This window comes from Plectropomus leopardus, chromosome 15 (assembly GCF_026936395.1).
Source record: "Plectropomus leopardus strain MGB_pleo_1.0 chromosome 15, ASM2693639v1, whole genome shotgun sequence".
In the NCBI taxonomy this organism is placed as follows: domain Eukaryota; kingdom Metazoa; phylum Chordata; class Actinopteri; order Perciformes; family Serranidae; genus Plectropomus; species Plectropomus leopardus.
The window spans coordinates 21,080,224-21,107,565 of record NC_142190.1 but is presented as its reverse complement, the minus strand read 5'-3'; the positions used below and the strand labels follow the sequence as shown (position 1 = coordinate 21,107,565).

General features: G+C 39.1%; 1 protein-coding gene across 7 annotated transcripts; it reads left to right on the top strand.

Annotated features, from left to right (window-relative positions):
* Positions 1–8,278: 8,278 nt before the first annotated feature.
* arfip2b (ARF interacting protein 2b) lies at positions 8,279–26,889 on the top strand. 7 transcript variants are annotated; one of them, XM_088088490.1, is made up of 10 exons: positions 8,279–8,609; positions 11,751–11,861; positions 16,889–16,921; positions 19,038–19,146; positions 20,152–20,208; positions 21,861–21,976; positions 22,128–22,349; positions 22,514–22,671; positions 23,701–23,875; positions 24,005–26,889. In XM_088088490.1, the coding sequence occupies exons 2-10, from the start codon at positions 11,763–11,765 to the stop codon at positions 24,158–24,160; spliced, it is 1,125 nt and encodes a 374-aa protein (XP_087944616.1). In that variant the 5' UTR covers positions 8,279–8,609; positions 11,751–11,762; the 3' UTR covers positions 24,161–26,889. The 7 variants fall into 7 exon arrangements, with proteins under 7 accessions (XP_087944616.1, XP_087944619.1, XP_042354839.1 ...); XM_088088493.1 differs by lacking the exon at positions 20,152–20,208 and adding an exon at positions 21,333–21,419 and having other exon boundaries at positions 16,889–16,945; XM_042498905.2 differs by having other exon boundaries at positions 16,889–16,945.
* The last annotated feature ends 453 nt before the right edge of the window (positions 26,890–27,342 follow it).

Below are 27,342 nucleotides of genomic sequence, written 5' to 3'. Positions count from 1 at the left end.
CCCTGGAATTTATACTGTAGGTTTATCATTTTCTGTCACTAATGAGAGAACCAGAAATGATGCTAAAATGTCATAGTTTCATAAGAAGGCACCATAAGTAAAACACATTTCTAAGACAAAGAGCAGTGTGGAATGTCTGAGAAAAAAAAGGTGTTTCCTCCTTCATTGTTAGAGGTTGACTGAATGCGACTGCCTCATAAACCCAGTGAACGCTTGGTGTTTCTGCGGCGGCTTGTTTGATTACAGTCCATTTCCCCTCTCCCACAGCCCCACCAGGTGGCTGCCTAACGCTCCTCTGTGAACCAAGGCCGCTGTGATACCGCAGCACTCGAACCTCCTCAAGGCACTGAGGTTAGTGTCGGGGCTTTTGGGCTCACTGCAAAAATTATGGGTTCGTCAGAACTGTTTCAAAGAACACAAAAAGATCAAACGGGTGCTTTTAAGCTCCTTTATTTGAAAAGGGATTCTTCAGAGTACACAAAATGTTGGAGGTCTTCTAAGCAGCTAAACACTGAATTGAAATATTGGTTTGAAAGAAACTCCCAGATTCAAGTTAATGCTGGTCATCTTCCTTTGCTGATCATGCCATATTTTCTTAAATCTGCACATAAATTCAATCTGAACATTTACACTAATGTATGAAAATAAATCACAACTGGATATGGAAGTTTTCGAAGGTCCGGGCGATCAATTTTGGTTTTAGACCACAGCCAGTGCTTATCATACTTTCTTTGATTCTCAGATATATTTTAATTGTATTATCCTGTGTTTCTTTTTACTCTCATTGGAGATGATTCCAACTAATCTCTAAATCTTTTTAAGACGCATCACCTAAACAGTCCTTTGAGATGTCACCTCAAGAAAAACAAAGTTTAGAAAAATAATCTTGACTCTCATTACCCGCTGATTAACTACGGCTGACGTAAATGTTAAGGACATAGCTCTTATTTATTTTTATTTCATATGCATTTCTTTCTCCTTTGATGACTCGCCCTATGGATCCCCTGTTTCCTGGTGGGATTAGCGCTGTGACTTTGATGTGGGTTGTGCCCTGCTTAGTGTGTGTGGGCAGGCTTCTCACTCCTATGTGTGTGGCAGGGTTGAGGTGAAGGGGGTACGTGCGAGCCCCCTTTTTACTCTGGCAGTGTTTAGATGTAGTGCGTGACCTGCAGTGCACCATAAAGCAGCAGACTGAGGAACAAATACAGCTGTAAAACACCAATCTTGGCAACTAAGGCAAACACGTCTGATCACAGCTTGCTCATTTGGACGTGTGTGTGTGTGTGTGTGTGTGTGTGTGTGTGTGTGTGTGTGTGTGTGTGTGTGTGTGTGTGTGTCCGTGTGTATGTCCCATTATGCAAATCTGCGTTGTTCATTGGTGTGGTTTTTAACAAGCTACGATGTGTCCTGCCAAATCCAGGTAGCTGATTTCAAAAACAAAATAAACTCAGGAAGCCTTAATAACATCTTTGGCACACATGGGAACATTGAATTATTCCAACATTGTAAAAGCCTCCATATGAATTAGATATAGTTCAGAGACTATAAGTACAGCAATATCATGTTCAACATGCATCAATATTTATACCTATCATCTGTTTAATTCATTGATGTGGATTAGAAACACTAATATCAGACAGTCTGTTGAGATTTAGTAAAACACAAGTTTGGGTTTAGGCTTACTGTCTGTTACAGCTCATGATTAGCAATTGTTCTAAAGTCTTGTCCAAAACACACCCCTAGAAATTTTTGCAGCATGACATTTTGGTCTTAATCTTAGCTTTAAAACTGTTGTTTAGCAAAACATATTAACTCAAGATCCCTTTACTACCAGAGGTTTTAACTGTATTCCACAGCATTCCTCAGTGTCGTGTAGTTTGCTTAGATATTCATTTCATGTCATTGTGAGGTTATGTGATGACAACTTCATGACAACCGCTGAATCTCTTGAGGAAGACTGTTAGATGTGGTTGAAAGTTTGGAGGGGGGCCTTGATTTAAAGAGGAAGCACGTCCATTTTTCAAATTCACACGTTATTCATATGGTCTAAGATTGTCCAGAAATATTAGTAAACATGAAAAACTCTCACATCCAAAAACTTGAGTGCTGAAACTTAAATTTGTGATGTCATGGGCGGTAGGCGACCCATCCGTGTTCGTCATTGTTTCTGAACACATGTTGAGATGTACTTGTTTTCAACTGCCCGTGGAACCAACAGACATGAACAAGTTTGTCCAATCTCGACTAAAAGCTCTGTTTTCACTGTCTACTTTCCTCTCTGTAGAGCACATAATGTGAAATTACCTCTCTCTGTGCGTGCGTGTGTGTGTGCGTGTGTGCGTGTGTGCGTGTATCTCAGTCACAATGCTTATTAGGATGCATAGACATGATTGGCGGAATAGCATCATGTGAGATGATTTAACTTGTCTGTGCATCTCCTAAAAAGCCAAACATAACCCAATGCTGAAAATGCGGCGCCAGTTAAAATAGAAATGCTCTGTCAAAATGTAATGATTTACCATTGGTTGTGTGTTGTGTTTTTGTAACTGTTTGAATAAAAATTCGGACACTTATTGGATGCGGAAGGAAAGGATTTACACTCCTGGGCTCTGAAAGCTCCTGTGATAACATTATAGCTCAACAATACACACGCTTTACAAAAACAGCAGCACGACATCCTGCAAGAAAAAGAAAAACCTTCGACGGCAACGACCTGTAATATTTACCCAGGGTGACTCCTGAACGGCTCACACACAGCTACAGAGGGCCCCGCACACCTCAGGGCAGAGGGCGGTTGTTTTTGTTGCTCCTGATGCAGAACAGATGAGACTTTTTAGAAATTTTGTGGCGGCTCTTGAAGATTGGAACACCAGTAGCTTTGTCGTTAGTCAAAATATTTAAACAGTGATATGAGAAAAGTGTGTCCGTGTGGCTGCTTCACAGGAATTTACATGCAATACAAATCTTAGTGGAGGCTTTGGTGTTCAACAAGCGCTGTGAGGTCAAACGCTTTGTTTGAAAAAGGGCCGTTGTGTCTCACCACCATGTAAACACTTCAAATAGAACATCAGTCTATTAGCAGCGTTCCTGATTAGCTGATGAACAAAAGCTATCAAAGGCTGGCGTACCCAACTGGAGAACATATATCAATGTGGTTTGCTCAGTGCCTGGTAGTGATTGGCATGTTGATTAAGTGTCCTGTTTACAATTAGCCCACATGTGAAGTCAGCAGATGATTCCAAGTGGCTCTGAGGGGCTGTTAGTCATCCAGTAGATCATGAAAATGATCGTAAAAGTTGCTGTAGTCATCACCATGTGGCCACGTTGTTTTTTTTCCTTACAGAGAGGATATCCAAGCTGATTTGAAAAGCCTCATCAGCTTTTGAACCAAGTTGTGTCTTTGATGATGAGAGCCCTTGTTAGTCTGCAGTGGCTTATGTGAAGTCTTCTCTTTGTGTATTTTTATACTGTGGACATGGTTCTTGCTCAGCTGTATTGAAATTGGGGATTTGGTGCCATCATGAGGACATTACAGGTATAAAATGGACTTTATATTCAGTATTGAGTGGATGTTGGCAGGCAGCAGACTAAATGTGTTTGCTGCAACGATGCAATGTTCTCATAAATTGATTTTTGATTTGTTGTGTTCGGGGTCAATGGGTAAAGTGTCTGCATGATTTCCCCTAAGATTGCATGAGTCTTCCCATGATTCAACAGGTGAGAGTGCAGGCTAATGACTGAGTAAGGAAGAACATCCCGATTCCAGTAACTAGTCCCTCTATGGCCAAACTTGTGCTTCCTGTGGTCACTGACTAACTCTGAGATCAAAAACTTTCTCCCTCATTTTCTACAACCATGACATTTTAACAAAAAAAGCACTTACCTCCTCTAAGCTCCACACTGCTAACTCTGCATTTTCCAATGAGTGATCACTCACAACTGGTTTATTTGGTTCCCTCCCAACAGTGTTAATGCTATCCCTTGCTAAAGTGTCTAAGGAGCAGTGTTGGTGGCATCTAGTGGTGAGGACTGCAGATTGTGACCAGCTAAAACTCTGCCCATGTGTCAAGTGTGAACTCCTGATTAGGATTCCTTCAGTGTTCATTGTTTAGGGGACTTTTACCAGGAACCAAATTATCCACAGTGGTCTCTTCCTCTCCAAAACAAACAGAACAGGTCATTAAAACCAGTAAAAACACAGAATGAAGTAGTTCCTTGTCACAAATCAGTGTTTCTCTGATGCTGTTTGGCTTGCTGCAGATGGGCTGCTAGCCCAGGACCTGCTAATCAGTGATTGTTGTTTAGGTGATGTGTCTGATAACTTAAGATCCAGACATTCAGGAGGTTTTTAGCAGGAGCTGAATTATTCACAGACGTCTGTTCTTTCCAAAAACAAATGGACCCAGTGATTTAAATCAGTAAAAACACTGAATAAAGTAGTTTCACATCAAAAATGAGTGTTTTCAGATGCTGTTTTGGGCTGCTACCTATGGCGACTGATGCAAAAAAAGCAAAATGTTAATGGCCCTATCTAGGCCAGTTTTTGGTTTGTCTATTCTGGGCTACTGAAACATGGAAACAGAAACATGGTTGTGTAACATGGCAATCGATGTAAACAAGATGTGTGAAGATGTAAATAGCTCTTTTAAGGTAACAAAAACACAACAAGTCTTATTTTCAGGTGATTATATACTAAAGAAAACAAATTATATCATGTTCCATTTCTGCCAATATACCCCCCTTAATTCTACACACTGGAACTTTAATATGCCTAACATTTGTCAAAATGGATATAATATCCTGACGTGATTTTACAGTGATAAGAATTTAATTGACGTGTTTATTCAACATTTATTTCTCATGAAACCAAAAGCACACTGAGCAAAGTGAATTAGAGGCAAAAAGAGTATTTTTGAACACAAGTCTCTGCGGAAGCAACTCGCCTGTACAGCACATGCTGTGATTACTTGATGAAAAATTCAGCTGTTCAGCAAGTCTCTATTTTTCATCTTCCCATCCTGTCGGAGGGACAGATTTCAAATTAGAAAAAAAAAGCACGTTTTTCACTCTTAACACACTGGCCTGAAAATGTGTGTTCTCTGCTTTCGAGGTAAATGTACAATATTTTCATGATAAATAAAATGATTAAATTCCACTCAGTGTCTCTACAGCCTAAGTGAAAAAGATGATAGGTAGGTGCCTTTTGTTTAGTCATTTCTTTTATTAAGGAATATATGGACACTATCCATTTTAGCCATTTCTGTTGTTGCCGTCTCCCCTCTCATATATAAAACACATGGAACGAATGTAATTGCAGCATGTCAAGTAAAACAGTCAATAAATCCAATCAGTCCAATAAATCAAGGCTGAGAACGCAATAAAGGTGAATCATTATCATAATTAGAAGAAATTGGTGGTAACTGGCCAAACTGGAGTGGGAGTGTGACAGCTGCAGGCTATAATCTATGTGGACAGCACTACACACACACACACACACACACACACACACACATCTGCAGAAGCAGCAGCTGTGGCTAATTATGTTTCATGTGATTATATTGTTCACAAGTCTGCAAGCTGTAAAACATTTTCGTTGTTTTTTGAGTAAAGGATAACTAAAGACAAGCTCAGAAGCACTACACCATGTTCACTGGAACAGGTAGCGGCTCAGACTGGCACTAGAAAACACAGACAGCTGGAAAATCCGCTCTGTATTCACGCACACTTCCATTAGTAAAACATTCCCATATGGCATTTCACGCCCCTTCCAGAAAAGACCATGAGAGTTTCTTTTGGCTGTGCTCTTCTTTCAGCATCCAGTCTATTCATTAATAAAATGTTCACTCTTTCCCCCGCTTTCACTTTCCACCTCCTTCCTCACACTCTGACTGACTGCAGAAACTGTTAGAATCCCCTCAGCCCTTCAGTGTTTGTAGGATCTCATCCAACGCCATTAACAGTGTTCATAGTGGTTCATTCATAGCTTGAGTGCAAGAAATATATGCTTTAACTGTATTGCTGAAATACATTGTATTGCATTGTTCCAAAGCATGAGTCATGTTATGAATGAGTCAAAGGTATGTATTGAGTATTAACATCCTTTTATCCAATTGTTCAATTGAACTTAAATCATAGCATTAAAACATTCACTTTCTCTTTAGATTTACAAAAAACATGAAAGTCTCATTGTCTGCAATGAGAACAATAAGTAAGATGACACAGAATCATTTTGGAAATCCTTAGTACTCCGAGAGAAAAGCCACAAGACAGTGGCAGCCCAGCACCTTTTTGTTCCTCATGAGATCACATACTAATACTCACCAACAGAGGGCAGTGTTGTGGCTAAATTGTGCCTCCAACACGGCTTAATGTTTGGAAGTAGAAAGCAAGGAGAAGGGAAAAGTACAAAACCCAATCAAAAAACTCACTGGTGAAATATGTGATTATGGAAAAGGGGGAAAAAAGAACAGAAAATGTATTTTATAGTAGGCTATAAGATGTGGCCCATGGGAGTCCTGAGTCACTGCTTAAAGCATCAATAATGTGTAAAATTATGATTATGATGCTAACTAATATTCGATACATGCTGTGCAAAGGTAATTCTTTTGCACACCTCCACTACATTGGCGGTCCCATTGTATGTTAATGAGCGGCTGACTGTTTGGGGTGGGGTTGGAAGTCTACATGTTTGCTCCCACACAATAGATGACTAGAAAGACAAAAAACTCTCAACTCTTAATTCTCTTAAACGGCTCTGACAATAGGTATTGTCTTTCTTCACACAACTAACTGTCCTTTAGGCCCAACGGTGGGGATGAGGCAGTATAGCACTTGGTTGTAACGACAAGTATTCATACCACACAATCATTCTAAAAACTACTTTCAGGTAAGCGGTGTAAGGTACAGTTATTGTCTCCCAATTATAGGATTAAAGTGATTTTACAATCATAGCCACAAGGGGCAGATTTTCTTGAAATAATGCAAGCAGCCTTTTAATAGACAGTGTTCATAAGTTCAAGCATTTCTATGAGCACAATTAAAAGGACACGTACAGCTCGTGCTTCCCTGAGTTAATGTACAGCCATCTGCAGCCTGCTGAAACCTGCACACATCACCTTCAGGATGCTCCCAAAGATGGGAGCCGCGTGGAGGAAAAGTGAAGAGCTCTCACTCGTTACTAATATCCAGGTATTATTCTAATGCGTAACAGGGACAGGCGCACAACGTGTACTACAAATACATGTTGTCAAAAGCATTAAACGATCATTAAATTAATATAAGGAGGACATTGCCTTAAACTTGAAAATACTAAAGAAATGCACGCATGTTAATCACACTGAAGATGTGTTGAAACTGTGAATTTCTTTACTTTCAGTTGAAACGTTTCATGGACAGGCAAAAAAGTTGCATTATAAATACAATACTGTGCAAAAGCCTTGTAGGCCAGTCTGTTGGATTGCTGTAATTAATTAAATTGTTGTAATGTATGTTGTAATGTCAACTGTATGCATTTTTTACTATGATATAAAAAACAAAGCGGCCATGTAAAATGCATTAAAACACTAAAAATACTAATAGCTTCTTTAGACTATGGTCAATGTTTTGTGTAAAAATGGAATCGAGAAACCATAATAAAAGGTAGCTCCAACAATCAATATTGAGCTTTTGGACATGTCTTGAATGTGACCTGGTGCAAATATGCCAGAAGATTAGTTTTGTAAATCTCATATTATCTGCCCAATAGAGTTCAAGACATGCTAAGTGGAAAGGGAGGTCACACTAAATACTTGCATTTTGGACCTTGCACCTTGTTTTGTTCTGAAATATTTGCATTATTAATATTGTATATATATATATATTTCCTGTATGTTCTGGTTGTAGTGAGAGACTACTAAGAAATAAATATGTATGATCAATGTGACCTTGCAAAAATCACAAAGTCCAAGGTGGCTTAAGGTATTTGCACAATACTGTAGCCTTTATAATATATAAATATCAGAATCAGATTCAGAGTCAGAAATACTTAAGCCTATTGATCCCTGGGAGGAAATTGTGGTTTGTTATAGTCATTCTGATGCCGGCATAGAGAACTATAACAAGTAGACATAAGTACCAGCACAAGTATATAAAAATATGATATAAATATATTAAAAAATACTAAAATAACTTAATGTTGCACTCTGCTTGTGGTGAAGTTTGCAAGCAGGTTGCACCGTTGCAGTTTGTTTCTGATTTGTAATGAGTGATTCATCCTCTCGTTAATAGACGGTCTTCGGATCAGAGCGCGTCTGCAAAATGAATTCCTCGGTGTCGTCAGTTCCGTAAAGCGTTCCTCCTGGCTTCATTAAAACAGAAGATAGAGGATTATTTACGAAGAGTCAGAAGACAAACGCAGTCCCAACAAGGCTTTACGGGGCTGTGACATTTAAATATCCTCAAACAGGAGCGCTGCATTGTTTCCCACGGGCAGTTTTTCCCTCGGACTGACAAAACACACATCAGTCTCCTCTAAGCCGCGCATGAACTGGGATGCACTGCTGTTAGCCTGTTATTAGCTCGCTCGCTAGCTTCCCCAACAGCTCTGTTTTTACGACGGGACCAAGCACACCGTAAGTCAAACCGTTTAAAAACGAAGACATCACAGTCTTTCACAATTTGTGATTTTGCATTTTTCCATTGTTAACCAGCACAGCGAACTCAGTGGGTTGTTTTTAACTAGCCTCCCTGTTAACAGCTGCATGTGTAAAATAAGAGCAGGCCTTTTTCTGGAAAGCAAATTCCAGCCTGAACACTGCTTCAGTGTGATGCACGCTCTCAACAAATACTTATTTTATTTGGTTGTTTTTGACTGTCTGAATTAACCCCCGCTGTGTTGGGCAGATTGAACCCATCGGGGAGGCCTGCATTTTAGCGTTACCTGCTGGAGAAACTGTACACCTGCGCTGGTACACCTGTCATGGCTCTCAGGTTTTTCCAGTTGTGCAACTGATTTCAGGTCTGCCACAATAAAAGTAAACCATTATTCACGTTTTCTTATCTTAGTGATAAAGATAAATAATACGGTGTCTGTTGTAGCACGTTATTTAAGTTATTTTGGAAGATGCCCATTCCTAAAGATAGACTTATAATGATTTGCAATTTCTCATTGTATCAGCCTGGTTTAACCATTTCAAACCTGACTGAGGAAATTGGTTTGATTTCTAAAAAAGAAAAAAAAAACACATGGGGACAAGGCAATAAGCAACTTAACAAGACAGGGTCCAAAAATTAGAAAGAAATTAGTGAAAAGTAACAAGTAAGTAAAATTACCTGAAAATAAGCAAGAAAGGAAAGAAACAAATTAATTAAAAAGGCAAAAACAAAAAAGTGCTGAAAATTCAAAAACAAGATGTATTTTTCCCCCTGTTACATACCTTTGATTATATAATTATAATAATTATGCTGTTGTTGGTTTTTTCTTACACTTATCCTTTTGATTTTTTTTCTCTTTGTAAAAAAAAAAAAAATTTCAGATAACTTTGTCATGTCAGATTTCACTACGATGCTCTTTGCATGTTGTTTTTTTTTCTTTTTAAGAAATTAAACCAGTTTGCTCAGGTGTTGAAGAATTAAATAGCTTGTGAAAGGTGTCTGAAAGCAGCACAAGAAAACGGCCGTCGATCCAGGATTCGAAGAGTTAAGTGACTTGCAGAGAGACATGGTGGACTGACGCACTGAAGACTTAGTGCTATAGCTAGGTCAGAGTCGACCCCAGATGAAGATGTTGTGCAACAAAGCACTTGGTTGCTCTGTAAGAAGACCTTTAGTCTGTGATTTAAAAAAAAACCAACATAGCTTAGTGTCTGGCACTGCAAGTGGAGGATTCGGCATATGGCACTACAGATTCTCTTACTGGAAACAATTACCACAGAGAAGATGTGAAGTCAGTTTTTTTCCATCCTTCAGGTTTGACACAGGGGCAATGAGATGGTTAGAGGAGTGTTTTTGTGTGTTTGAGTATTGGTGAGCGAGAGAAGCACAACTTCTGATGTCTTTAAGTCAACAGAGATGTGTCATTCCTCAGGAAACGGACTGGGCATGGCCCACAAAAGCCCACTTACTAGGCGAGGTCACAGCAAATGTAAACAAACACTACAGTACCTCCCTTCAAGCACTTTTGTGATATTGGTGCCAGCAAGTGATCTAACTGCAATAAACATACAATTTAGTTACCTTTAGTAACATGGCAAAGCCCACAACTGCAACAAGAGTTATTTTTTCTAATTAGTTCAAAATTTTAGTTAGTTTGTGAGCATCATACACATTCATCATACACTATTAGTTTAATGCTGCATGTTGAGTTACACCCTCTAAATTCCTCCAGATTCCCTGTCTTATAGTGGTGTTATAAGTCATTCAAGGTCTTTGAGATTATAAATCAAATAGGATTTAAAGCACAATATACAGTTGTCATGTTTAAGAATGATTTGTCATTAGTATTTAACTAATTACAAACAGAATACTCAGAATGAATGCGTTTAGTGAATGAGGTTAATATTAACTATGACTTATTCACCGACCAGAGACAGGAAGTAAAGCACAGGTTTGTTATGGGTGCATTTATTATTGTTACCTGCCAGATGACACATTTCTCTATTTTGTGACTGAACTGGTGTTTAGCCTTTCACACTGTCTTCATATGTGTTAGGAGAGATCTTTTTTTTTTTACTAAACATAATGATTTAAACTCACAAGGTCTACAACAGATCTGGGAGCAAACTTTCCTAACCAGTTGCTGGTTGTTGTTTTATTCACCCACAGTAATGTGCAAACACTTTGCATTTTAGCCTCACTTTCACTTGGTAGCAGCTGACTGCTCTCTGTTGGAAATTGTAGATAAAATCAGCATACATTACTTACAGTTTGTGTGTTCTCTATGGGCTCAGAGATCAAAAAGCCAAATCTCCAAATCTCTTTGCATAGAGCCACTGTACATGCTGGACTTAACCCAGGTGTGACATGCACCTGTTTAACCCCGCTCTGCAGTGAGAGAACCATTTGAATTATGTACCACATCTTGAGGCCTTCACAATGGGTTTTATCTTGCTCCATCATATGTGGTCTTGTCACAAACACACACACACACATACACACACATACAGTACACCCAGACCTCTCATTAGTGTTTGTGGGAGTGAATTCATTAAGCTGTGCATTCATTATCCCAGTAAAAGACTAAAATAGGAGCTATGTTACTGCTTGTCCGGCACTTTTTTCCTTGCAGACATTCTGCACGTGTAATCGCACATCTTGAAAGTGTAGGTTTGTGTAGCAGGCCAAATCAGATTGCCGTAATAGGATGACTACACAATTTTGATGTAAACATTTTGCAGTCTCCCCTCTAGTCTGGGTTTTTAGGAAGTGGGTGCTGCTAACATACAGCCCTGTAATGAGCTTTAGAGCAGAGTGGCCACTTTAGCGAGACAGCTCATTGAACTGGCGGCGCCTGTGCATGGGGTTTTCATAGGTGTGTTGTTTTTTCATGCCGAGCAGCAGCCTTGCTCTTTGAAAACCACCTCCTCGCTTATTTGTGGCAATTATATTCCCATCTGCCCTAATGATTCGGCTGTTTTGACGACACTCTTTGGTTTCTTCTCTTCAAAGCAGCATTTAGGCCTCACTGTTTATCCATCTTTGCCTTTTTCACTTCATTTACATACATCGGTTTGTCATATTCACACTTTATCCCTCTCTCTCCTTCTTTCACACAGACACAGTGCATTATGACAGACAGCATAATGAGTAAAGCTGCCACAATGGAGATTCCTATCAACAGTAATGGTGACACAGGGACACTACCAGAAGATGACAGCCTTGAACAGGTGGGTCACAGCTACTGTGTCAGTTGACAGTTTGGTGTGTGTACCATCTTGAGACCACCCTGTGTTGTTGCTGTTTACCTATTTAAAGCTATGACACATGGAAACAAACGTGCAAACTGTTAGTGTTTACCAACTTGCCATCCCAAGCCAACACAAGAAACTTTGCATTCAAAACCAAAGTGCAGCAAACAGAAGAGAGTACAGAGAATACCAATGAGTTTATTTTCTTAATCATTTACTTTCTCATATTGTATATTATTTTAAACTTTATTGAGCGGTGCAGGAATGAGCCATAAAACCCAGAAATTAGTTAGCATGTTTTCCCTCGTCCTGAAGTTAGTGGGTTTTTTGAGACAAGCTTTAAAGCTTATGTTGTATTCTATGGCATAGAAATGTCATTAAAAACACCACTTGTAAATTTTGAAGCTTTTACGTGTCTTAAAAAAGATGATTGCTAACAAGTGGCTAAAAAAGACTAAAGAGCGTTATCATGCCTAACACGGCTTTACAGCCTAGTTGTGGTGGTGACGTGGTTAAATCATGCAATTATTGTGTAGTTTGTTATTAGCCTAACAATAGCTTTTTACTTCTGGCAATTGCATTTATACTTCAAAAATCATAAAAGTGATGTTAATTTGTGAAGATTTTCTTGTGAACAAAACATGTAAATATCACAAATTTCTAATCTCAAATCCAACTGAAAAATCTCATTGGCTCTTGTGCAAGACATCGTCGGCCCCTTGCAACTGTTTCATGCATTAGAGACTGTTGTTTTTTTTCAGTCTGGGGGAATATATATATATATATATATATATATATACATACATACATATACCTACAGTTTTTTTAGCTATAGAATATATATGTTTGCTTCATGTATTGGCTTATCATCTTATGTGTAAGTTAAGGTGCACACATTGCATTTTGTCGTCAGATTGTGTTATAAGATCACAGTGACTTTCAGTTCTTTCATCAGGCACCCAGATATTTTTCCCTTAGTTATTCTCCTAAGGAAGTTCTAACAATAGCCTCAACTTGATGACGTCTTCAGTGAAACAGCACTATTCCTGAAGGCTGCAGCGCTCACACAGCAGCACATGAAGTAAATGAAGCCGACATATGAAGTCATCATGTGGTATTACTGTTGGTTTATCACAGCGTGACGGATACATGCGTGCTTTCAGTTGTTGGAAGTTAACATTGTGGTTATGGGTTTTGTTCTCAGCTATCACGAGATCAGCAAAGTGAGCTGGCTCTTTTCATGCCATTCACACCCCCACAGTACTACCCTTTGGTAATATGTACAGTACAATTCAAGACTAATCTTATCAGTAAATATAGTCATTCTTGGACACTGGCTGTATGAATCAGTCACTCACTTTTATTCTCTCATTTGGCTCTGAGGAGATGAATACAGGTAGAGTGATCATTCAGAAGCTGTGTTTCAGTCTCTTATTGTGAACTTAAATATTGTTCTCTGCCTGGATTTAAATATTACTCGTCCTTGTGTTGCTTTACTTGCTCGGCTACAAGTGGAAAGAGAGCCTACTGGGAAATCAAGTGTTTGAGTCCAGCTGTCTCCTTGAGAACCAGTTCCCATTAACGGTTCACGTGGCCTCATGTTCAGGGGTTCAGACACATCTTTTCTGTATTTTGTTAAGCTTAACACTAGGTGTTTAACTTAAATGCTAAACTCTCAGATATACTTGTTGCTCTCCAGGTGATGTCCGTTCATTTAGTGAATAAATAAGCACTTGTGGGCTTCATTTAAAGAGAAAAGACACTTCTATGCAGAGCAGAGGTAGGGCCCAACATTTTGTTTCCATCATTTTTCAGGAGTGTCTGAGAGTCAGTTAGACTGAACCAACAGTGGAGTTGTAGAGTAAGTTAGGTGAAACAGGTTGCTTGTTTTCCTGCCTCCTCAGGGCACACCTTGTTGGACAAACAGACTGAAGATCCTGGAGGATCCTATTATTTGCTCACCAAACTCTGTGCGGCTCCACTCAAGTAGTAAAAGAAAACTCATGGTGAAGAAAATATTAAACCATTTGGTGTGTCTTCCCCAGTTTACTGCGTTCATGTGTGAGAAGTGTTTAGCTGCCCTGTTTAGTGCTGGATATTAACCAGTTGTCATAGCAACTCTGCAATTAATCTGAAACTGGCTGTGCTTTGTCCTTGGGTGAAAGCCCTCTGAAATCAGATTGATATCTGCCGTGCAGCACTGAGTTTAAAGCGACAGCAGCTTGTTTTGCTCATGCACATAGACAAAGATTGGCAGGTTAAAGAAGAGCAGAAGTCTGGTTTCAGATGTCGTAGCTCTGCGCTTTTGTCAGAACAAGAACGTTGACTGGCAGCTTGACAGTGACAGAGATAGCATTGACTGCCAGCAGCTTCCTGGCAAAAGCACTGGATGTATCACAGTGGCTCACTGTGTCTACTCAGAGGTTCAACAGCATTTTAAGTTGCTTGTGCTGTTATACACAATTTGTCATAGGTAAATATTTGTGTTATTAATTTGGAGATAACCCAGTTGTATTGTTAGGTTTGCAAAGCCGTTTAGTTTTTTTTTGAAAAACAGCAGTTTGTGGCATTTTAAAGCAGAGCCTTGCTATCCAGCCTATATATTTATCATGCCATCGCATTGTGGTTGTGATACATCTGTACATAATCAGGCAACACATTTTCATGAGCCTACCAATCCTCACTGTTAAGATGTGACAGCCAGATTATTTTATGATGACGTAAAGGTGCTGTAGTTCTTTATAAATAAGCACTTCGTCAACTTAGTGTTTAGGGAGGGATCATTTGCTACGTCAGCTTTCTCCCACATCGAATAGAAGCCACAACACAAGGCGGATCTCTAACAGAAGGGATACACAGAAGAAACTGTGAAAAAGGGTCCTAATTTTTAACATGTTTCTAGTTAGCGATGGTCTGATACCATATTTCCAAAATGATTCCTTTATCTAAACTTGCATATTGGCCAGTACCAAGTACTTATACATTACTATTGCAAAGAAAAAAGAATTAACAGATATAAGCTACTAATTTTATATGGATGTGAATTGATTGCTGTTGTTGTTGTATGGCATGACTCAGGTTAAAGCCCTTGTATAACATGTAAAGAGCAAATGAATGCAGAGAATAAATGCATAGAAATGACCAAATTGCTGACATTTTGCCCACAGATAACACAGTATTTCCGACAGCATGTCAGTGTATGCATGGCGGAAGCTGACCACCGAGGACGGGGGGGTTAATCATTATCATTTACTCATATTATTCTGTGGACTGTAAAATCTGTTTTTTTTTTTGCGGGTCTCTGGCGTGACTTTCTTCCTCCTCTGCAGCACTTGTCATTCGCACGGTGGATAATTGATCTGTTGTTCTGTTCACAGCTGATCAGATCACATCAGTGGGAGGAGCTGTTTGCAGATTTTTGTAACTGAAAAAGTTTTTGATTTATCGTAACGAAAGGTCAAGTTTCACTTTCAATGCGCCTGATGATCTGCTGTGATTAGTGATGCATGATAATATCGGCACATCATTGGTATTGGCAGATAGTAGCTTTAAAATTGGCCAGCGTGCGGATTTTTGCTGATATCATCAATAGATTTTCACAGAGTGACCACGTGCAAAACATCAACCCTAAGCTGAAGTGTTTTTCTTATATTGCACACTGAGTGAATATTACATACACTGAAAAGCATCGCATTTCCTGTCTCCATCTGCTGGTGGGTTATCATGATAAGAGTATGCATAATGATGTTAATTCCACTACAGAAGAGACTTGACAACCACTAAAATTAGGATTAGGAAGTAAGTGGATATATCTTTAACGGTATCAGTTATCGGTCAAATCAGTTGTTATATATTGGCATATCGGATATCGTCAAGAAAATCCAATATTGCCAATTGCCTAGCTGCGATGTCTCCACCACAAGCGTGCTATAATTAACCAAATGGTATATATATTAAAGCAGCCTTCCTAATTAACAGTCTTGCTCCAAAGATCTAGTTGTGGCAGCAGATGATTTATTTGTGGCAGGCAGCCACCAGTAAATGTGTGTGAAACCCTGGCAAACATTACATTATTTGAGGGAAATCAGTTCTCCTTCATCGCTCTAGTTGCCTGTGGCTGCACAGAAACACTTGCTGTGAAGGCTAAGAGGGCGAAGAAGAACTGATAACCATGAGAACTACTGTTTTATCTTGGTGTGAAACTACTTTAAAAGGTTACGAATAACGTACATGATACTGGATCGGTGCACAGACTTGTGTACATGCCGATACCTGATCCAGCCTTTTAGGCAGTATCAGAGTTATTTCTGATAGTGGTATCAGTATCAGAAAAACTCTATTCCTGGTTCTTGTTTTATTGTCTTATTGTAAAATACATTTGCAAGACGTTAAATGATGACATGTCATTGTAGGCTACAGAAGTCCACTGTTACTATGATGAAGGCCGTTTGGCTAAAAGGTTACACGTTACTCCCGACATAACCCAGAGAATTGTCTTTTCTGGTGATCACAGTGTGCTACCAGATGTTGTGGCACTCAATTTGGTGTTTGTGTTGTTGTTTTTGTGCACTCCCTCTTGATTTTTACCTGTTAATTAATGTTAATTACTTTTAATGTCTGGAAATGTTCTGTAAATAAATGTCTTCGTTTCTGCATTGTTGTATTAGAATCAGTGTTTTCTTTGTCCTGTCAGTGATGGAATAATATCATGGCAAAGATGCTAAAAAGTACCAAGCCACCCGGTGAACTAGATGATCCACTTTAGCACAGAGTAGCTAAATGATGAGTCCTGACCTGAGCTGCTGTGATATCACTCATCACTGCTCTCCATCCTACATCCCTGCTGTCTGTGGACATTATGATGATTTTTTTCTGGGATTTCTTTTGCATCATTCTTTCATGATTTCAGTCATGGATTTTTCTTTTTGTCTCTTTCTTTTTCTGTTTGTTTCTTTTTGTTGTTGTTGTTGTGTTTGTCGATTTCCCCCTCCTCCATGTCTGTGCAGGCTGCAAAGCTGCAATGGAGCTTAGATGAGAAGGTAGGGAGCTCCAGAGGCACCAGGGTGAGCAGGACATTTGTGCATTTGAGTGTGTGTTTTATGTTGGTGTGTGCAGTACTGCTCGGTGGTTTGACTTTATGCGGCATTAAATTGCCTCGCAGCACTACGTTGGTCTATTTCACAAAATGTCAGATATTTCATGTTTATGGCAAACCACTGTGCAGCTTGAATTACGCTGCTTGTTAACTTGGCTCCTACTAACTCTAGATAAAAGGAGTCTCTCAGACTTTTGCAGGTACTGAGAGATAACCTTCAAATTGAGTAGTATTAACAAAATAGTTGACTGCTAACCTTTAATTTTTAACATTTCAATCTGTTTCCATTTGATTTGTCAAAACCATGTGGTGTGTCGAGCTGATGTAGCTTAGATTCTGTGTGCACTGATGTGAGAGTGTGATCCCTTAATTTTAGCAGGTGTTGGCTGACCAAACAAACATTGTGCCGTACTAATAATCATATTATGCTACTGTTGTAATATTGATGTGAATTTGCTGGACTTGTTTTGTGATTTCAGTCACAATGACAAATGCATTTGTGTTGTGGATAGGGACGTGCAGGAGTAGTTGACTAGTTGATTTATAGTAGCTACCCTTACTCTAGTCTGTACCAAAGTTACTAGTCGGTTAAACTAATAATTCAAAAAATGTAATAATCAGGTACACTTCATAAAAAATATTTTTTTTCTAAAGAATATTGTTTGCAATAAATGTTATTTGTTTTATTTAGTGAGTTGTTACATTTTTGGTAGGATGATGTGCAATGTTCATAATGCATGGAGCTAGGTGCCACACATTAAAGCGGCGTTTAAAATATGATTCTGCTATTAAAAAAAGTGATTAACGATTTCAAATGGCTCCTGTAATATAGTCGCTATTTTTTTAGACTATGTTTAACCAAATAGATTAAAATGTTTTCTAAATATTTTCTTACTTTTAGACTAGTTAATTAGTATACGTTTAAACTGTTTAATTGTCAAAAATTACTTATTAGACAATAAGTAATTTCTGGCAAGAAAGTCAAGCGAGAGCTGACCATCTGTACAAACACATAAGGTCTTGAAGCAGAGCCCAGATACATTTAGGTACATTTAGCATCATGCTGATGATTCCCCGATTAACCTCCAGCAGCAAAAACACAGCAGCTGTATTTTCGCTTCCCTTTGGTACAGTGGTATCAAACATACTCTTTGTGTTTGCTTACAGAAAGGAAACAGCCACCTCCCTTCCACAGCTTAGAGTTTTCCTATCGCAATCTTACTGTAGAGAGTTAGCCCAAGGTTTCAGGAAGTTTATGCTTTGTTTACATTTTCAATGGACAATATGGGTCTTTGCCATAGTTCAAAGCAGTATAAGTAGCAAATGAAATAAGAGGCTTCTAACGGCACAGAGAAATAAATTTAAGCCTGTTTATTGTTTTAACTAAGGCTGACTTATGGTTTGCCAAAGTGAGAAATCTGCTCAGGTCAGATTTTCCTTTTTCCATAAATTCCTCACAATTTTGTTTTTCTTTAACAGCTGATACTTGAGCAGGAAGGCAAAGAAAAGAAAACACAGAGTTAAATTAAGGAAAACACACAAGATGGATCGTAACACGGTTCCCCCTCATGATCCTGAAACCTGTGATTATTTTGGAAGGAAAAAATAGTTTGCTGGAGTATTTCCTGCCACATAGATCATTGAAGTCAGTGCCTGGGTGCGATTTTTGCTCTATCACAGCTGTTGTACTGTAGTCCTCTTGCTGCTCCCATCATGGCAGGAGATTGAGGTGAAGTTACTGATCATTGGCTAGACTCTTTAGCGGAGTGTCTTCTGTCTTTCACACGTTTCATAGTTCTCCCTGTCGGTTTCCAGATAAGTGGTAGTAGTTTGACACTGCCTGAAGACTGTGTACTGACTAACCTTCCTAACATAGCAGTGTTTGTCCCCCTCTAGTGAATAAGCCTTTAACCTACATTGTCTACACTGTCGGAATTTAACACTCAATTCATAATCTCCTGTCTACATACCCCAACCCACCCAAAACCCTCTATCCTTCCCTTTGTTCTTGTTCTTTTTTTTTGTTTTCTTTTTTTTATTTCCTCACGTACACACTGCAGGACCTACAGCAGGTGATGGTATCAGGTCCCAATCTCAACGAGACTAGCATCGTATCTGGGGGTTATGGAGGAACAGCAGAGGGTATCATACCCACCAGCTCAATCAAAGGTAGAGTCACTCTTTGTCTCTCTGTTATCTTTTCAGTCTCTTTTCAGCTCAACTCTCGCTGTCCCGTTTTGATTGCTTCTGTTTGACTTTGGTGCGCCTCTGACTCTGTGGTCAATCAGTTTGACTAATGACAATGTAGTGTTTGATTCCTGAGGCCTTATATTATCTCTCCTGTGAGATCATGCTGTGATTAATTGGTGGTCAGTTTACACTGATCATCCCTAGCTTCCTAGCCTCAAATGTATCTGAAAATGTGCTTTTGTGGCCTGTATTACTTAGCGTTTTATGATTCTATGTACAGATATGGGAGGAAGCTGAGTGGCAGAGTTAACTATATTACTTGATTGCTTTCAAAAATTACATGTGAGCACCAAAAGTATTTAACATAATAGTAATGTTTTTACTAGAATTAGTCCCAAACTGCAACTATAAATACAACAGTACCTACCAGACTACCACTGAATGACAGGTTCTTTAATAAATATGTCAGGGTTTCCAAATGTCAGGCAATGTTGAGAATTCCAGGTACCCTGCGTAAAACTCTGTTACTCCCATTATTGATTTAATGTTCCCTCTAGCTTATAAGCATTTAAGATTTTGCTGTTAATCTTACAAAAATAACTACATGCTAAAAGTTAAATAGGTCCAGTACAGTGTCTTTGAATTTCCTTCATGACAATAATAATGATAATAATAATAATAATAATAATAATAATAATAATGCATGTTTTATATATATAGCACCTTTCATACATGGAATGCAGCTCAAATTGCTTCACAGAAATAAACAAGGTACATAAAGGCATAAAAAGAAGCAGAAATAAAGTATACAGATTGTAGATTGTAGATTGAAGTTCCAGTAAGGGATCAGTATCATTTTTTGTTCAAGGCACTGACTTTAGCAGTGGAGCTGAGCTGTAGACACAGTGCCAAAAGGGAAATAACACTCTTTTCAACTCCTTTGATTCTAATATTTCTGCATCTTTGTCCCACTCTTTCTCTCAGGCCCTGCTGTGCGCTACAATGCAGAGTTTAACAAAAGGATCCCAGTTACAGGATTAGGTGGCTCCATAGATTTTATTATTAATAATGTTGGAGAGATTCTTTCCAAAATGTGATAGAATCATGTCGGCTGGTTTATAGGATCTAGAACATCCAGTCTGTAAAAACTGTTGTTAATGATTGGAAACTTTTTTCTCTTAACTGCAATACACATGTTGTGATTTTGATTTTAAAGGATGCGTCTTATGTGATGGCTATCTCATTTTGGAAAGGCACTTTTCACACTGAGTGTGTCTTTTTTAGATTGCTGGGAATCAGCTGCTGTAGCCTTTTATCTTCATCAAATCTTTTTTTCAGTGGAGACAAGGGCTGCATACTTTTTCCTCCTGCTTCTTGATTTCTTGGACATGCTGTGGCTTTTTTTTTTTTATCACAGCGTTTCTTTTACGTAATATTCTTCTATGTGGTTGGTTTCTCTTGCAGTTTCAAGCTCATACATAAAGGGGTCCGCACTGTCTTGTTTTTCCCAGAATAACTCACCAAACTAATCTCTGAACCTCTATGTGGCAAAGAAAACATCTTCACGTCTATCAAGGTGTAGATTGATAAAAAGACCTTTAATATTAACGGCAAAAGAAAAATGTAATTGGGAGAGCGTTAGTCAACTTAAATTTTTGTGAGGCCCTCATTTCTCTCATTTCAACCTTTTGCATGTATTATTATGAAATGAAAAGCAGATCTAGTCAGTATAGTCAGTATCGTGCTATTTAGAACTGCTGCAATTCAAACTGCCCCCGTCTTCATCATCACTCATTTGTCGGCATTGTCATGCACTAAATGTCTTTTCATCTTTGTACTTGTCTTTCTTTGTCCCCCGCCTCTTTTTCACCATTCCCTCCTACATATTCCTCATCCTCCTCTTCTTTCTTTTGTCATTTTACTTTTCTGTCTTTTCTACATCTCCCTGCTCCTCCCCAAAATCTCCCTCTTATGTTATCTTTCCAATTTTGGCCTGCTTGTTCAACCAATACAATTACTTTATGTTTAAACCCTAAATATCATTTTAAATCCTGAAAAAAAAAACATTCCCCAAAACCCTAATGTAAATCCCACACCCTACCCGAATTCGTACGCATCCTGAACTCTGCCCTCATCCGTACCTGACCACCCACCCGCTGTCACAGACCTGCGTACGAAGGCCAGGCGAAGTAGCGTTCCCCCAAGCAGTTCTTTCTTCTGCCACACGGCAAGCCAATCAAATGAATACCAAGGTACTGGGGAGAGAAGGAGCTGAATGCTAAGGGCTCTACATTGATGAATCAGCCATTTTAGAAGTGATCCAAAATATCCCTGCAGTCTACAGTATTTTATGATCAATACAGATAATTTGGTGCCTATAGCTTATGTTGTTTTCCTTAGTCCAATAATGTTCTTTATTTTCCTGCTGCTTACTCACTAATTCACTCTCACTTACTCCTGTGCATGTTTAACAGTGGTTTAAGGGGTGGTGGTGATAGACATGGAAACCAGAAACCATCCTCAGTTTTGTTTTTATTAAATGTAGCACATTTTTAAGTTACTGTAAGTGATTTAGGATTCCCTATGTTGTCGTTTCTTTGCTGGACATAAACTTGTTGTCTACCGGAGAGCTCCTGCTTTTGTTTGGTATTTACCATGTTCCTGTGCTTCTACATTTGGGTCTTATCTTTCAGGTTCCAACATGCACCACAGCAGCAGCAGCTCATCAATGACAGCAGAGGAGGCGACCCGCGGAGTTGCTGTGGAAAAGCTAGAAACAATGAAGAAGTGGGGTCTCAACACTTACAAGGTACCTGAGGTTCTGTGATGTTTGCTTCACGATAAAGAGCTTCTTTGTGGATTTGATTTTTGTGTGTGCCTGATGATCTTATGCGGCATGATACAGTCACAGAAGGGTATGGCTTGCTAATGTCTCTGTGTATCTTCCTTCATTGTTTCAGTGTACAAAGCAAATGATCTCAGAGCGTTTCGGTCGGGGTTCCCGGACTGTGGACTTGGAGCTGGAGGCCCAGATTGAGGTGCTGAGAGACACTAAAAGGAAATATGAGAACGTGCTGCGATTGGCCAGAGCGCTGACCAACCACTTCTATAACATGGTGCAGACGCAGCATGCGCTGGGTGACACCTTTGCTGACCTCAGTCAGAAATCTCCAGAGCTGCGGGTGAGCCCTCAAAACTGTTTATGTATATTTTATGTCTTAATTCTTAACTATTGATCAGCAGCTTGAACGTTAAATAATAGGTTTACGTAGACAACACTGGAAAGGCATTAATACCGTTCACGTTTCATTGTGTGAATTAATGCCTTGTTTGCTTGCCTTTACAGGATGAGTTTGGCTACAATGCAGAGACCCAGAAGTTGCTGTGTAAAAATGGGGAGACTCTACTTGGTGCCATTAACTTTTTTGTGTCCAGCATCAACACACTGGTCAACAAGACCATGGAGGACACCCTGATGACTATCAAGATGTATGAAAGTGCTAGGTAAGAACATGTAATGTATCATTTTTTCTTTGCATCTAAGAGACTGAAGGAGGACTAACAAATGGATGTAGACCAAAGTTAAAGGGTAACTTTGGTATTTCTTAACCTGGACCATATTTTCCCATTTTCTTATAGGATTTGTCAATATATCAAATGTAATAGATGTATTGCGGTTTGCTCCATGTGAGACCTATTGAATGACTAAATTGTCGCGTCGTTATTTTGGGCCACTGGCATGAGACTCGCCTCTGCATTTCAGTTCTCTTGCTCTCCCCCACAGCTCTCTGACTCTCACAGACACACACAAAAAGCAGGGCTTTTGCAGGGCTCTAATCCACGACTATTTGCTTGCATTTTGCAACCATGGAACACTATTGACACAAATACTATTAATGAATGAACTTGTGAGCTGTTTGTTTCCAGCTCTCCAGCGCCACGATAACAGTCTAATTTAGTGATTGGTAGTGCTGGTAGTGTGAGCAAGTGAGGCTGTGTTTTTGTATCTGCAGAGCTCCGATCCTATTTAGTCACATTTTGCGACCATGAAGCACCAGTGCCACTTGCAAACCTTTCTAATATATGAAGTGAGAGCTGTTAAGTTTGTTGCCAGCTCACAGTGAATAAATCCTCTCGTTAAATGCCAGACAGCAACAGTTTGACTTTCTGCTAACGCTGAAACAATAACACCAATACTTCCAGCCCAAAACCAGCCGGGTCCTTCAAAATAATTGCACCACGAGTTCTGCTTTGATTGAGTTTATTATAACAATACTTTATTCAACTTTCTTTTAACAATACTTATTTAACTTTCTTATAACAGTATTTCATTAAACTTTATCATAATAGTTGTTTCTTAATTGTTTTACATGGCAGTAGCTACTTTTTTAAAACTTTGTTTTAACTAGTTTATTCATGCTTTTATATTATTTGCAGTTTACAGTAGTTTAGAGTTGCTTTCAAAACATCAAGATACATATTGTATCGCAGTGTTGCCTTTAAAACTATTTTCTCTGCTCCTTTTTTAAACAGACTGGAGTTTGATGCCTACCGGTCAGACCTGGAGGAGCTGAGTCTGGGTCCGAGGGACGCTGTAGCCATGGCCCGCATTGAAGCTGCTCAGCAACAGTACCAAGTCCAGAAGGACAAGTATGAACGCCTCCGCTCAGACGTCATCATTAAACTCAAGTTCCTGGAGGAGAACAAGGTTAGTGGGCAGAGCAGGACTGTATCATCGGTAGCTTTCAGAGTGAAAGTCCAGGTTTGACTCGGTGTGTTGTCTTTGATAACACACACAACCTAATTTCCTACGCTCCCTTGTTTCTCTCTCTTTTAGGTGAAGGTGATGCATAAGCAGCTCCTTCTCTTCCATAATGCCATCTCGGCCTACTTTGCTGGCAACCAGCAACAGCTGGAGCAGACGCTGAAGCAGTTCAACATTAAGTTGAGGCCTCCGGGGGCCGACAAGCCCTCCTGGTTAGAGGAACAGTGAGAGGGTCAGCTAGACCTCCTGCAGCCTCCTTCTCGACCACCTCCACCTGTTACCTGTTGAAACCCCCAACTTACAGAGGACCACTACAGAGGGCAACACTTACAAATAACTGGGTGGATGAAGATGTGAGATGAGCGTGTGGCTGGATGATGGGACAGATGATGGAGGATTGGACAGATGAATTGCAGGGTATTATTGCTAAATGGAGCAGGAAACCAAGTGGCCAGTTTCATGAACTGTCAGGGGGCGTTTAGTGCCTCTTCCCAACTTCCTTTTTTCACTCTAACCTTCTCTTTGTGCTTCGTTTCCAGAGGAACTGATCGTCTCTTTCTTCCCCCTCTCCTACTTGACCTGATCTTCCTACTATCTAAACACTACTTTGCTCTGTGAGTGTATGTTAGTCATCTTCATGGCAAATATTGTACTCCTCAAGTGCTCCCAGTGCTCTGAGTTAAACTTCATCCCCACACCATCTTGGTAACAAGACAGATGACAAAAGGAAGCATCATAAAAAAAATTAAAACACACTCATATGTAACCAGACACTACACCAAAACTCTTTTAGACCTTATCACTCTCCTTGTGTGCCTCCTTATATATGAGCTAGCATACTAAATGAGCATGTGGCCTGCAGGAAAACAGATAAGTTTCAAACTACACATGAAGGAGATCTGTATGGTACACTGGAAAGTAATGTCCAGACTTTAAAAATCAATGTACATTTCAAATTAAGTACTGTCTCACTTTTGAAATGAATATTATATGATTGTTTGTAGCTCATAAAAACACACTGCTGTGTTTAGTTTAGTTGCTTAATTTGACTGTTATCTTTTTATATTTTAATTATGTTAGTTCTAGTCAGCTTGTATGTCATATGCTTCAGACTGAAGGACAGTATACTGTTTGGGCAGCGTGTGCTGGTGTTTAAGACTGCAGGTACTGCAGTGCTCAGTCTGTAATTATCAGAAACGCTGCAGATTACAATTGTAACCAGAAAGACTTCAACTTCTATATGCAAAGGACATTTAAGGAACACTGCCACAGCTTCCCAAAGTTATACTGGTTGGGTTTTTTACTAATTGTATTTTATTTACCCAAAGAGAATCTAGAGATGTTTACTGGACCCAGTATGTAAGATGGGTATGTCAGTCAATTAAGATCCAACAAACTTGAATGGATTTACTCCATTATTTAATCGTTTAACAGACTGTATTTAAAAAGAATTCATTACATTTTGTTTGTTTTCACATTGAAATGTTTTTTTCTTAAGTTTGATTTTTTTTAAAGCTAACATGGACATGTCATTGACATCTAGGGTCATATCTTTCAATCTCCATGAAGCAGAATATATTTGTCTATGGTTACCTTTCTTCACACTGAAGATTACTGTAGCTGTCTAATATTACTAACTCTAATATTTCAACATAAAATCTTGTAAATTAGTGGGTGGGGAGTAGGATAACACGAATGACTCATCATGTGTTTCAGTTTCTTTAACAGAAATGCCGTCTTAGCATAATGGTAGTAAACAATCATTAATTGTTGACAATTAAGAGAAGGTAATACCACAAAATATTGGCATGGTACTACATATGTAATGTCAAATTTTTATGCATCACTGTATTTATTATGTTCACTGTATGTGTTAATCTGTTGGAATTGACATATTAGTACACTGAAAATCCTGCTTTGTGCAAATTACTCAGTTTGACTTTATGGCATTTTGCAGATGATGCACTAACATGGAACAAATATTCTCCCGAAACTGTTCCTAAACAGCTCGGTTTCTCAGTGTCAAACTTCTGTAAGGTCAAATGAAGATAATCGGTATAGTGAATGTTTTACCATGCTGGACTGAACTCATGATCAGTTAATGGGTTAGTCCTCCAGCTTCTTGTCTCCTCTGTATTTGCATGGCAGGCAGCGATCCAAAGTATACGTGCAGATATGTGTGAATGCACTGATGCTCTACTCTTGGCCTTCTGCACGCCAGCTCGCATGGACAGGCATTATGCCGTGCTCACAGTGGTTGATTTGAATTTTTGAAACTGGCTGAAGCAGAATCCAAAATTTGGGTTTCCTTTTAATGCTGCACTCTAAAGGACAATTATGAAAGGAAGATGTTTTTTTTTGGATGAAAAGCAAATATTGAAAATCAATTCTGTGATTTGTTTGGCTGGTGTTTTCTGAACTCGTATGTGTCTGTGTGTAAAATGAGTGTATTTTATTCCGACTGAAAGAGTCACTCAATAAGACCTTGGCCTCATTTACGGCTAAAATTGCAGTTTCATTGGTCAGCTCCTGGTCTGTTTGACCGTCACACAGCAATATCATCAAAATGTGACTCCTCTTTTCCAAACCTGCCCCTTGAAATTTCCTAACCCCAACACTAAAATGAATGGCAATAGGATTGTTTTGTTCCGTAGTTGTGAAATTTCAGTAAATTGAAAAAAAATTGCGACATTTAAAGTCACTCTTACTAGCAGTCTTTAGTTCGTCGCTGAGAGAGAACCAAGATTTATAAAATGAGATATTTTATTTGTGTACAATCAATATTTTCTAGGCTGAGCTGTATTGTACTGTATGAATGATTGCACATAATGGTATTTAAGATGATAAATGAAGTCATGTCATGGATTGATGTGATACTCCTGCCTTCATTCCTCACTCAGACCTGAAAAATCCCACCCCACCCTGAGGGAACAAAATTAAAAGTACACATTTTCAAATGCTCTGCGTGTATTTTCCTCTTTCATCACATTTGTATTGCTCTGTACCCTTTCTGTTGCATGCAGAGAGAGGCAACCATCTGGATTTAGACAAATAACACTTAAATTTTAATGATCACATTTGTACACAGGTATTAAGAGGATTTATGCGCATCAATTGGTACAAATTTAATATAATATTCATAACTATGATTTAATTGGTTTAAAATCACTTGAAAATAAAAACTGTTTAGTCTTTGTTAACTCTTTATATAGAGTGGGTCCACTTTCATGAGTCTGCCTTTATGTTTCTGTTACAGCCTACAGAAGACAAATCAAACATTGGCTCTAAATAGGGCCATTCACGTTTTTGCATAAGCCGCTGCAGTTCGTCACGCTGGGCACACAGGAGAAGTTTCAGTTCTGCAGTCTTACCACTGGATGCCACTAAATCTTACACACTGGACCTTTCAG